A 12,606-nucleotide genomic window follows, 5' to 3' on the forward strand; every position below is an offset into this window, starting at 1 on the left:
CAAACACCTTGGGAGGGGGTGCCCATGTAGGGTTCGGAATGGTAGCTTCACTAGGTAGGTGTTGGGTACAGCATCACAGCTGGGCTAAATTCAACCCTACTGTAAGCCCACTAAAGTCAACGTGGAGGATGAATTAAGGCCGGCAAAATTCCTATGTGTATAGATTTATGCATTCAATGGGGAAAAGAAACCAAAGTGGATATTTTAAATATTTATTAGTCAGACTGGGGTCACAGCCTTTATACAGCACAATTTGCATAAGTTCTCAAGATACATCCTGTATACAACCACAAAACCATAACATGGATTTATACATAAAGTGGAAACCGAGACAGATTTACAAGCATTTTCTGTATACAGTTCTCATACTGCTTTTGTCTCAATTTATACAACTTTTAGAACAAGTTTGTTTTGTTTTGCTGAGAGAATTCGGAAGCAAAATAAATAAAACAAAACAAAACAAAATTAACAAACCACCATCAATGCATGCAACATTCATTGAAGAAACATTACATTTCTCCAAGGACTACTCTTCTTGTTGTTTGGTTTTTTTTAAGGTATTTTTGTAGATTTTTTTTAAACATTGGATACGCTGTACACATAGTCTGCTAGCATGACAGCACACACGCTAGTCAGCTATTGCTGAGCACCTGAGCACGTCACTGAACATCTATACAAGATACAGTCAAATAATGCTCACATTCACATGCTTGGACGCCAGATGGAATTCATAATTCAAACTTGATTTGTTATACAAAAATGTATACTTATTTACAGGGTAACAAATTAAGAAAACTGCTTTCTCTCAAATCACGTAGTCTGAGTTATGGATATATATATATATATAATATATTATAATTTTGAGCTCATCAGTATATTTATTAATCTTCTTTTAAAAAAGAATAAACCAGAACATACGGAAAACATCAAAATGCATCTTATGATTTAAAGAGAGAGTATCCAGATTTTGCTTATTCTTTCTACTTTCTTACCAAAGGCAACTAGGAATTCAAAAAGAAGGCCCAATCCTTCAGCCCGGGTGCAACCAGGAATGCAGGACTGGGCCCCAAATGTGATGTAGATGGATACTTACACTGAACTACCTCTCTGTTCCATTACTACTTCAAGTTTCAGTTATACAGATGCAATTTTTCTCTTATACATAATGTATGTACATATCTAGATAGATACTTAGTGGAATCTGGGACACAGACACTGTAGCAATGAAAATAAAGTACTTAAAAATATTGTCAGTTATGATTCAAATAATAAGATTAAAAAAATACTATTAACATCTTTATGATATTTCCATGAAACTAAATACTAATTAAATCATTTCTATAGGGTACACTAGCTTCTTCTTCCCCAGCAGTCCTCCTCCTCCTCATTCCTAGAGTCAGAATCAATATCAGCTGGTTACCAGCTACAGTATCCCCCACAATCTAACCATTGGAACACCTATGTATCCAGAAAATTAACTCTATCAATTCCTAGGTCTTGATCCAAAACCACACTGAAGTGAATGGAAGGATTACCATTGACTTCGATAGGCGTTGGATCAGGCCCTTATTACTTCCGCTGAGATATGATGTAAAAAACGTGGGTAATAATAAAGCAGCAGCACTCATATTTCCCCTGGATACTATCCCTTTAAAGTGTAATGATAAAGTACTAGCTCAACAGTCATCATAGAAACTCTCATGTTTAGTGTGAACTAGGAAAAAAGAAAATGGTTTGTTGCTCATTGTATGCATAATAGTAATGACCACATTAGAAATCCCTGTTATTTGTAAACACATACACTGTGCTTTTTCTCGTAATTCAGCTTGTTTCCACTGTACAAGGCCTTGAACAAAGAAGCAACTTCAATCTCTGTTGACTCAGCAGACGTATGAATAAAGCAAATTAAAATGCTTCTGCCATTGCCTAGCCACAATATGCATCTTCAAAGAAACGTGTGAATTCACTAATAATCAATCATTTAGAGAGGATAAGATCTGCTGCCACATCTAAGGACTTTCAGCCACTAGAAGAAACATAAAATGGGGGGGAGGGGTGAAAGAATATTTTGCAATATATACAAAAAAAGTAAAAAAATACTAATAGTCCTTGTTTGGTGGTTTTTTTTTTTTTTAATGTCACAAGAAGGGTTTTTTTTCCTGACTTCATTCACCCAAAAAAGAAAAATGCATTCAAACACGAAACAGTGTTGCATAGAATGATTCCAGTACAACCTAGAGATCTGATCAAAAAAGGAACTTGGCACACTTTGGAAGCATCTTGCGAACTCTGAATTGATGGTAATCTCACAAAAGGGAAAGTGTATGGACCCAGCTCTGTCACTATCTCTTTGCACAGGAGAACAACTATGAAATTAAAAGAGTCCTGTCACTACTGCTGTTGGTCAAGCCATTGCTAATAGTGACCAGTTTTCCTGACAGCCACTACCCTTTGTATTTCTCTGTGGGATTCCAACAGACAAGTCACACTTGAATTTCAATATATAAAGATGCATGAATTAAACCCATTTCAGAGGGCTAATTCCAAAGTAACTGTGGCTTTCCTGGACAGCCCCAGCCACACCAAACAAGCAATCCCGTTTCATAAAAATACCAGAAACATTTGTGAATGCATATAAGAGCAAAGTATGCCAGCCCACTTTCGTCAATTAAGAATAATGATTATAGGCTTCCTAGTAAGCCATCCAGTTAGTGCTAGCGCCTGCTGGAAATCTCCATAGCAACCATCAGCATGACTCGCTGTCTTCATAATAAATCTGAGCAAGAACAAAATTACCAGCAGTTTGCACAAAATTGCACATCTCACTGCTTTTACTTCATGCAGTAATTGAAATTGGACATTTCAGAAAAGAAAGGACTTACTGTAGACATCAGGCATTTAAAATAACCCAACAAAGGAGCAATACTTACATGAAAGATTTTTTTTTTAAAAAAATCCCACTTAGGGATTTTTGGTTTGGTTGGGGATTTTGGTTTTTAAGAATCTTACTCTCCATATAAATCACAATATTTAGGATATTTTATATTATCACCAACAGACTGTGATTACATAAGATCGAAGTTGGGTAAAACACTGACAAAAGCACAACACTAAAAGTCAAAGCACACGCCATGCTGCCACTGACAGTGCTGTTGTGTCTTTATGATAACTTATGGCATTTTGGTAGGAATGCATTGTGTTGCAAGTAAAATGTGGTACACCAAAGCCTTAACTTGGACTTACTTGTCTTTCTTTGGTTTGTGCATCCCTAACATTTTCCCATTGCTCTATATTGCACTCATTTCCCATGGTGTTATTTTTAATTTTGAATAAATAAATGGAAAAAAATATGTAGAAAAGTGTCATCAAGTTAAACAACTGCAATAGCTCTTTCAGAGTCAATCTGGTTTCTCATCTATCCCTATTTTATTTAAAGCATATAATTCTTATCCCAAGGAATAATTTGAATTGACCATGTAAGTCATTTTTTTACCCTAGTAAAAAAAAACAACATGGGTACTTAAAATGGTGTATGAAAAGTTCCTGTTGGGCAAACACAGTAAACACTTGCCAGCATTTTACATTTGGTCACTTTCTTTTTAAATACAAAAAAGCAATGATCTTTCAGGGTAATCCCCTGCCAAATCGCTTCAAAATATGAAGGTATAAAATATATGAAGCCATTTTTGAACGGTAAGGGAATTAATCCCATGCCAATTTATTTTAAATATTTCTACAATTTTAAGAATGATGAAAGTACTTTCCTTTTTCTTTTAATCTGAGTTAGAAGAAAATTATCACACCCAGTTTAAGATCCCCTATGCAAAGTTTTAGTCGAAAGGAAATTGTTACTGCTGAGTTATAAACACCTGAAAATAGAACTTTTATTTTGGAACCTCCGACACAACCTTAAGCTATAGTGTTGCCAGTGACCTTCATTTAATTACATATTTCATAACTGTCAAGCCACATTTGAATGGACTAGTTTCAGTCATTCACCTGAGTTTCTCAAAGGAAATTCTTGACACGCATTAATGTTTCAATCCCCAGATGGTAAACATTTTGTTATTCCTTCTTGTTAGCTGTCAAGAAGGAGTTTGTGTGTTGCTGAGGTTGTTGTTGATCCAGAGCTCCACAAACAGCAGGGTAGCATTAGCACAATGGGTCTAATGTTTCAGAGTACATACTATATATTTTAAACTTTTACTGCCTTTAAACAGTCTAAGGGTAAGGCTGATGGTTGGAGACAAAAAGGGAATAGTTGAAATTATAGCATTGATCTCAGTGCTTAAACTGTAAAGAGACAAACCCATTTTTGTAAACCGCTGACCCAAAGGGAAGGATGAATTGCAGTTTCATTAGCACAGAAAACATTCTCTCCCACCCCCATCCTTATTTAGTGCAATTTCCATTTGATCCTTTCTCTTTCCAACCACCCTCCAAAAACAAAAAATAGCCACGGGTGTGCTTTTATTCTTTACATTCCAGGACCAAGACCTACACTCATTGTTAATGCATGGAAACAAAATGAAATAATTTTGATCTGATTCTCTATATAGTGTATCTTCTTTACATAAAGGAAAAAAAAAACATGTAAAATAATGTTCCCACCACTACAAACAGCCTGCAGTTTGTGTCCTGTGGCATAATCTCACAACAACAAATTATCAGAGATTCTAAGGTGCAGAGGAACAAGTTTTACACTTCTGATAAGTGAGATTTGAAAAACCAGTCATCCTAGGTGCTTTTGCATAAAATGATCTCCTTCTGGTTGCACAGAAACGCAGATTGCTCTCTCAGACACATTACTTCCAGCCGCAGCCAAACTCTGCATTAACACCTGCCTTCAAGCCTTCATTATTTCTTTCTGAGTTACTCTCCTGACAGCCACAAAGAGTCCAATGTCAAGGAGCCCTCATATCCATCTTCTTTTCAAACTTCCTCGCTTTTAGTTCTGGGCTCACTTTTTTTCTTTGCTATCTTTTACAGCAAAACAAGTTGACTAGCCCTCATTTAAGTGTGCTATGTAGCCCAGAGCTCACTCTTCCCTACTTGGTATTCTGAAAGCCTAGCTAAACACAATATTAAACTATAGTCTTGGAGTAATGCCATTTACAGCAGACGCTGCAAGGTTTAGTGCCCTAAGCAGACTTGTCTGCTCAATGTGTTTGTGTAGAGCTGACCATCAGTTTGTGCCAGTTTACTATTCTTTTCCTTAGATCGACTTTGTCAAGCCAGATATAAGCTTCACCAATCAGTGTCTTTTTCATAAACTTCCCTCCATTGGAGACAAGCAGAATCTGGGAAGAAAAAAAATATGGTTAAAATTGTCTTATTTGCTTAATTACACATACGACTTGCTGGTGTACAATAAAGATTCAGAAATGTTGACATCTAGGTTTGCACCTGTAGAACAGTAAAGAAACAACGCACAGCCTGCTACACAAGGATATTACCCCATTTGAGAGGAAATGCAGTGAACGCAGAGCTTCTCCCCTATTCCACTTCCTTGTTCTGTGATCTACTGGCTAGAGCAGATGAATGGAATTCAGCAGTCCTGGAGTCTATCCTCAGCTCAAACGCAAAATGTGGCCAAATTTTTGACAATGGCCTATAATTTTGGGAGCCCAGTTTTAGACATCTAGGTGTGTGCATTTGGGACTTAATCTCTATGTACCTTTGTGACATTGCACCCCCATAATGCTTTATGGAAATATGCTTATGAATGTAAATATAACATAACTGGAATATGTTTTATGCTACATATGCCATATAACGTATCTCCGGAAAGGTTATGATCTACTGAATATAATTCATCCCATTTGTAGGCATGTATCATTTTGTACTGGAAGTTATGAATATTGGCTGTGTACTTGCTTGATTTTAAGTAGCCTTAGTGAAGCATTTGGTCAGCTTCTTGAGAAAGGAATGTGCAAATTAAGTGCCCAGTCAAGAAACACTTAATGAACAATGGATCTTGGAAGACTCCAATCCACATAAGAAGTCTTCCTGGAAACATTCAAGATAGAACCTGGTCAATGGCTGCTGCCTGTAAAAACTGAGTCATGCATGGACATGTGACTTGTCCATGTGACTCCAAAACTCCATCTTGGAGTTGGACTTTGCACAGGAGAGAGGAGGGAGTCTCCACCCACAAGAGAAAGTCTATTTAAGCCCCTGGGAGACCACTCCATTTTGCCTTCAGCTGGCTCAAGAGATAGCCTCTCCACCCCTGAAGGTTACCTGAAAGAGACTGGAACAAAGGACAGTAGCCACAAGGATGGGAGTGATTGCTGGACCCAGACTAGAAGGAGGTTAGTCTGTAAAAGAAGCTTACTGGAACATCTCTAAGGGTGAGGTTTCATCTGTAATCACTTTCTTACTGTATTAGGCATAGGCTTGCGTGTTTTATTTTATTTTTCTTGGTAATTCACTTTGTTCTGTCTGGTATTACTTGGAACCACTTAAATCCTACTTCCTGTATTTAATAAAATCAATTTTTACTTATTAATTAACCCAGAGTATGTATTAATACCTGGGGTGGGGGGGCAAACAGCTGTGCATATCTCTCTATCAGTGTTATAGAGGGAAAATAATTTATGAGTTTACCCTGTATAAGCTTTATAGAGGGTAAAACAGATTTATTTGGGATTTATTTGGTTTGGACCCCATTGGGAGTTGGGCATCTGAGTGTTAAAGACAGGAACACTTCTTAGGCTGCTTTCAGTTAAGCCTGCAGTTTGTGGAATGTGCTTCAGACCTGGGTCTGTGTTTGTAACCAGGAAGGGTTCCAGAGTCCCAAGCTGGCAGGGAAAGCAGGGGCAGAAGTAGTCTTGGCACATCAGCTGGCAGCCCCAAGGGGGTTTCTGTGATCCAACCCGTCACAACCTTACTTTCCTCATGTGTAAAATGGGTACAATAATACTTCATAAAGGTGTTGAGAGGCTGTCTTCATGAGTGTCAGTCATGCATTTTTAAAGTCTCAGATGAAAGGCACTATATAAATATTATACACAGGAAAACTATGTCAAAACAACACGATGAACGTTGCAAAATCAAGCACTCAAAAGTTAAGAAATGCCAGAATTCCAGAATTAAGGTTGCTTGTCCCAGTCACCTCCTCACCCCAACTCCCAGGCTCCTTCTCCCCACCTCCTAGCCTCTGGTCCCAGTCTATTCCTTCAACTCCTTGCCTCCATCTACTGCCCCATCCGTGAAGATTCAGCTCTAATCCCCTCTGCAGCTTCAGACAGCTTCTACCTCCACATTGCCTGGGTCCAGCAGGAGGGGCATTTAGAGCACAGGAATGACTGTTCTCAGTTCCAGTATGCTCGGTCTCAAACCCAGTCCCAGACCCCAGCATTGCCCACAGAAGCCCTGAGCTGCAATTGCAAGAGAAGTGCTGCTCAGCCTTGAGCTGGAGCATGCCCAGAGTAGACAGAATGTTTGGAGATTTTAGCTGCTCAAAATTGAAAAAACAAACAAACAACCTTTTGAGCATGTGTGAGCTGCAATTTTTCAAAGGCAAGATTTGAGCAGATTTTCATAGGTGTGATAGCATGTCCCTTTAAATGTTTGAACAGTCCCCCCACTCCCTAATGCAAAGCCTCTCTTTCATGTTGGTTTCTGATTTGCAGCTAGGACAAAAAAGCCACCACACAGCAGAGGGCTGCGTTTCTATTAGCTCCCTCTGTGCCTATTTACTTCTCTGCTGGGTCCAAACAGAACAATGGGGATGGCAAAAAATACATCCTGAAACAAAAACAATATCCCCTGCCAAATTTCAAGTCCCTGCTGCAAAGCACAGGGGCACTAGATCTTTTCAAAGGAAAGGTCATCGGAATTTTTTAACGTGGGCAAAACAATAAATTTTCTGTAGCCTCTTTCTTGGAAAGAGCTCAGCTGTGTGGGCCAACATTTTTCAAACCAATTCAGCCTGAAGCAGACACCCCGTATGGAAAATTGCAGCCCAAAATGGTTAAAGTTTGGCCGTTATAAGTAACTATATGTTGGGCAACCATAATAATAGTAGGTGGTACCATCAGTCCTGCCTATAATAAAGAGACATTGTTATGTTTAGATGAAGTGAGCTGTAGGTCACGAAAGCTTATGCTCAAATAAACGTGTTAGTCTCTAAGGTGCCACAAGTACTCCTGTTCGTTTTATTAGGGTTAACAGGTAATGAAAATTAAGAAGAGACGTAGGCTGTCGCCTACCTTTGCACCAACCCAAGCAGCTAGCTGGACACACCGAGGAAAGCAGGGTGCACCAGTGAGAGCTGGGGCAATGTGCACAGCCCACTGACATGCTGAGCAGCAGGAAGAGGGATTTTGCCTCCTGGTGCAGCTCCACACAAGCTTTGATGTGTGCCAGATTGTAAATTAAACAAGCTGGCTCCAGTGCGCTATGCTTCACATCTATCTCTTTGAGCTTCAGCAAATTATTTCTAATAAATGATAACAACACCTGGCTGTTAAGTAGCATTTTGCATCTGAAGATCTCAAAGTTCTCTGCAGAGCTGAGTAAATATCATTATCCCCTTTTAGCGATGGGGAAATAGAGACTACGCAACTTGCAGAATCTGTGTTCATGAGTCAGAGGCATAGCTGTAACTAGTACCCAAATCTTTTGACTCTTAGGGCATGGCTTCACTTGCAGTTGTAGAGCGCTGGGAGTTAAAGCAGCCTTCGAAGACCACAGCAGGGAAAACGCTGCCGAGTGTTTACACTCTCAGCTGGAAGCGCACTGGTGTGGCCACATTAGCAGCTCTTGCAATGCCACAAACAGCAGTGCATTGTGATAGCTATCCCAGCATGCAACTGGCTGCAACGTGCTTTTTAAATGCAGGGGGGTGGGGTGTGACAGGGCATGTGTTGTGTGTATGTGGAGGGAGAGAGAGTGGGTTTTGGGGGGCTGAGAGCGTGTCAGCATGCTGTCTCGTAAGTTCAGACAGCAGCAGACCTCCCTCTCCCCCTGCCTGCCTCTCTCTCTCTCACTCAAAGCAAGCAGCATTCCTCAGTAATGGTTCCTTTGTCCCGGGGCAGATAAGCAGCCAGCTGTCAGAAACAGAGCTTTGAAAGGGCATATCCGCATTCCTACAGCGAGTTCAAAACAATGACAAGAGTGGCCACTTGACTTAAGGGGATTATGGGACATTTCCGGAGATCAATCAGTAATGCAACACCTCATTCACACTGGCGCCACAGTGCTCCAGCGGGGGCACAGCAAACGTTATTCCACTCGCCGAGGTGGAGTACCAGCAGCGTTATAGCCACGGAGTCAGAGCTCTCTACGTGCCAGTGTGGATGGATAGTGAGCTAGTGCGTAGGGGGGTCCTTTATTATGCTGTAAGTCGCAAGTGTAGCCAAGCCCTTAGTCTTGTGATTAATTCACCTACAAGACCATCCTTCCCCTAAAGACATGACATTAGGTACACTGCATTCAACCTACTAAAAGAAAGCAAGAGAGTGGAGATAACGGTGCTATTTCCTTTGCAATCTTATTTTTTCAGTAACCTGTTAGGCAAGTCACTGGGAATGGGAGTTTGATCTCTAATTCCCAAAGCACAGCATGGAAGACATATAAAATTATGTTGTAATAAGATGCAGAATTACCTGAAGAGAATGCCCAGCAGGACTCAAACTAAATCTAAACGTCTCGTTAAATGAAGGCTCTCGGTCATGCCTGCACACTCTGGTTTTCTTCTTAATTACTCTCTTCTGGGTAGAGATATTGACAACATACAGCTTCACATACAGATCTGTGGAAGAAAGATTCAACCTATGATACAGGCGCTTTTAAGGTGTCATTGTCACTAAAGATTTCAATGGATGAGAAGTACGGAGACAAAATACACCTCTGTATACCATGGAGCCATATCCTGCTGTCATTTACACCAGAGTGAAACTAGAGTCCCTCCACTGAAGCCAAGGAAGTTACTCTGGATTTGCACTGGTGTCACTGACAGCAAAACCAGTCTTGATGTCTTTATGGCTCTGTCAAAATATTACTGCTGGTAGGAAATTTTCATCTGAAATATTTTTTCAATGAAAAGTACCTTTTTTTGACAAAACAGAAATTTTCACCAGAAATGTCTATTTTTTTGTGAAAACACAAAACTGACAAATGTTCATTTTTAATGCAACAATAAATTGAAACATTTTGAATTCGACATAAATGCAAAAAACATTTCAAGAAAAATTTCAAAAAACACATTTTCATCAAAAATGTTCACAGGAACAAAAAAAACATACGTCATTTTGCTTAACAAAACAAAATGATTTTTCTATGGCAATAATATCATTAAATGTGTGAGTCAATGTCCTGCTTGTTGCTCATTACTGTATCATAATGCTGTTTCTGACTGGTACCTGGTAAGTGATCTGGAGATTTAAACTTGTAGGTGATATTTCTGCACTGAAGGATTTCAACTATTAGCTGTTCTCCATCAGTCTTCATTTCCTTCTTCAATGCAATCTTGATTTCACCTATCACCTGGGTTTTACCTGGAAAGCAGAAAAACAAAACCCATTATAGTGTAGGGAAATAGAGGGGGTTTTAAGTACTGTATTTAGGAAGGAGATTGTGTCATACTTTTCTCATTTGTTACAATGAGAGGTGCTGTATAAAAACAATGACTAGATAAAAGCAAACAGGGTAGACATATGCAGTCAACAGTAGCACATACAGTCATAGACATCAGAACTTATTTAATTCAAGAAGCAAATAAGGGAATATTTTCTAAAGTGATTTAGGAGCCTAATCCCATTTTCAAAAGCGACAGTCATTTTGGGCCAGATTTTCAAACGTGTTGAAGTAGCTAATACTGCAGATAGGCACCTAATGGGCCTTCCAAAAGCACATAGGTACCTAACTCACATGTGAGTTATGCTTCTAGGAATTTTAAAGATTCTGTTGGGTGCCTATCTGCATTTTAGGCATCTAAATACTTTTGAAAATCGGGCCCGATCTGTCTAAGTATCACTGAAAGTAAATGGGTTTAAGTTCCTAAGCCACTGAGATGCTATTGAAAGTTTTAGGTCAGGACTCTGAAATTACTCCATTCAAAAAGAATAAGGGATATTATTCAATGTACAATAAAGATTTATAAAAATCAAATTCATCCAATAAACATGTACGTGCAATTATTTTGAACGGTCATGAATTCCCTAATAGCTCTCTGGACAGGACTACTCTATGTCAAACCATTACATTTGTATGTGGAGCTATGCAATTATATTCCCTTTAGACGATATACGATATTTTCCCCAGCCATTATGTGCATGTACAGTGCAGGGGAGGGGGCAGAAGAAAAGAGCCTTCCTCCACCTTTGTGCAGCCTGCACATGGACTAGACAGAGTGGCAGGCCCACAGCCCAGGCATTGCTCTTGGCTAGATGCCCAGAGTGGAGGGTGATATGCTGCATTGCTTAAATGGGCAGAGATGTATGAGCACTCCCCGGTGCTCCTGGCAGAACATGTCCTGGCTCTGCAATAACCCAAAAGAGGGGCTGTGCCTAGATTACCTCTACCTTCCACTTTGCTGGTGTAACATAATGTTTCACCTTCTTCTTCACTTGGGGCCTGATCCAAAGCCCAGTGAAGTCTGTGAGAGTCTTTGGTGTCTAACTCTTTGGTGCCAGCAGTCTGGAGTTTAATGCATTACCAGGAAATCCTTGCAGATGGTGCCAAGGAGTTATCATAAAAAGTTATCTTGATGAATGGAAACAATTAAACATATGCCTTTCAAATTGCTACAAAATCTTGCTTTTCTTAAAGCATCAAAACTCCCAAAGTGACTTTTGGATGCTACTTCCATGTCCCATGAATATATTACAGCACTTGAATAGTTCCCGTTACACAGCACCAGCTGCTGGAGCACAGATTTCCATGAGAAAATCCTCACACACTATATTGTTTTCCCTATTTAAATAAATTTGTATTGAGGTCATGGAAAGCAGTCAGCTCATTACAGAATGACCACAAACTGGCACCTGGTAGCATCAGAGGATGAAATCCTCACTCAACTGAAGTCTTCCCATTGACTTTAGTGGAGTCAGGATTTCACCCCTAGAGGGACAGAAGGGGCTCTTATGTGGGCAGGTGAAATTACTGTCAAGCCTGGCAATCAGAAAACCTTCCCTTGGGGGTCTGCTCCTGCTCTTAATCCATTCATGAGAGTTTTGCTTTGACTTACATTCCATCAATCAGAGCACCCATTTTTTTTGCCAGACCCACTAACACAATGTATAGAGCTTGACTCTCGTCTCATGCAAAATAGGTCTAACCCTCTCAGTGTAATTACACCAATGTAAAGCACATATGTGTGAAAGGGCAATGACGCCCATGGTGTTAGGATCTGTGACTGTGGCAGAAATGGTTTACCAATAGCCAAGACTGGTGAAGAGGATGGTCAGATACGTTATTACCATTACCCATAAATCCGTTCCATCTGATGTGCCTCAGTGAGATTGTTAAGATGGCAATGGTATTATCCTGCAAAGTGCTGAGCAACCAATAGAAACTGACAGTATTCAGCACATTGCAGGCTTGGACCCCGAGTACTGAAAGACTCAGAAATAGAGATGGGGGTAGAGCTGTGTTTTG

General features: G+C 39.8%; 1 protein-coding gene across 2 annotated transcripts in view; it reads right to left on the reverse strand.

Annotated features, from left to right (window-relative positions):
* Window positions 1-204: 204 nt before the first annotated feature.
* The window catches only part of PCLO (piccolo presynaptic cytomatrix protein), a 530,921-nt gene continuing 518,519 nt past the window's right edge, over window positions 205-12,606 (reverse strand). For both annotated transcript variants that reach the window (XM_043552451.1, XM_043552450.1), the window contains 3 exons: window positions 10,371-10,505; window positions 9,615-9,760; window positions 205-5,300 (listed from right to left, as the gene is read on the reverse strand). In XM_043552451.1, the coding sequence (XP_043408386.1) occupies window positions 5,160-5,300; window positions 9,615-9,760; window positions 10,371-10,505 (422 nt within the window). In that variant the 3' untranslated portion in view covers window positions 205-5,159. The remainder of the gene's footprint in view (window positions 5,301-9,614; window positions 9,761-10,370; window positions 10,506-12,606) is intronic.

Source organism: Chelonia mydas, chromosome 1 (assembly GCF_015237465.2).
Source record: "Chelonia mydas isolate rCheMyd1 chromosome 1, rCheMyd1.pri.v2, whole genome shotgun sequence".
NCBI lineage: Eukaryota > Metazoa > Chordata > Testudines > Cheloniidae > Chelonia > Chelonia mydas.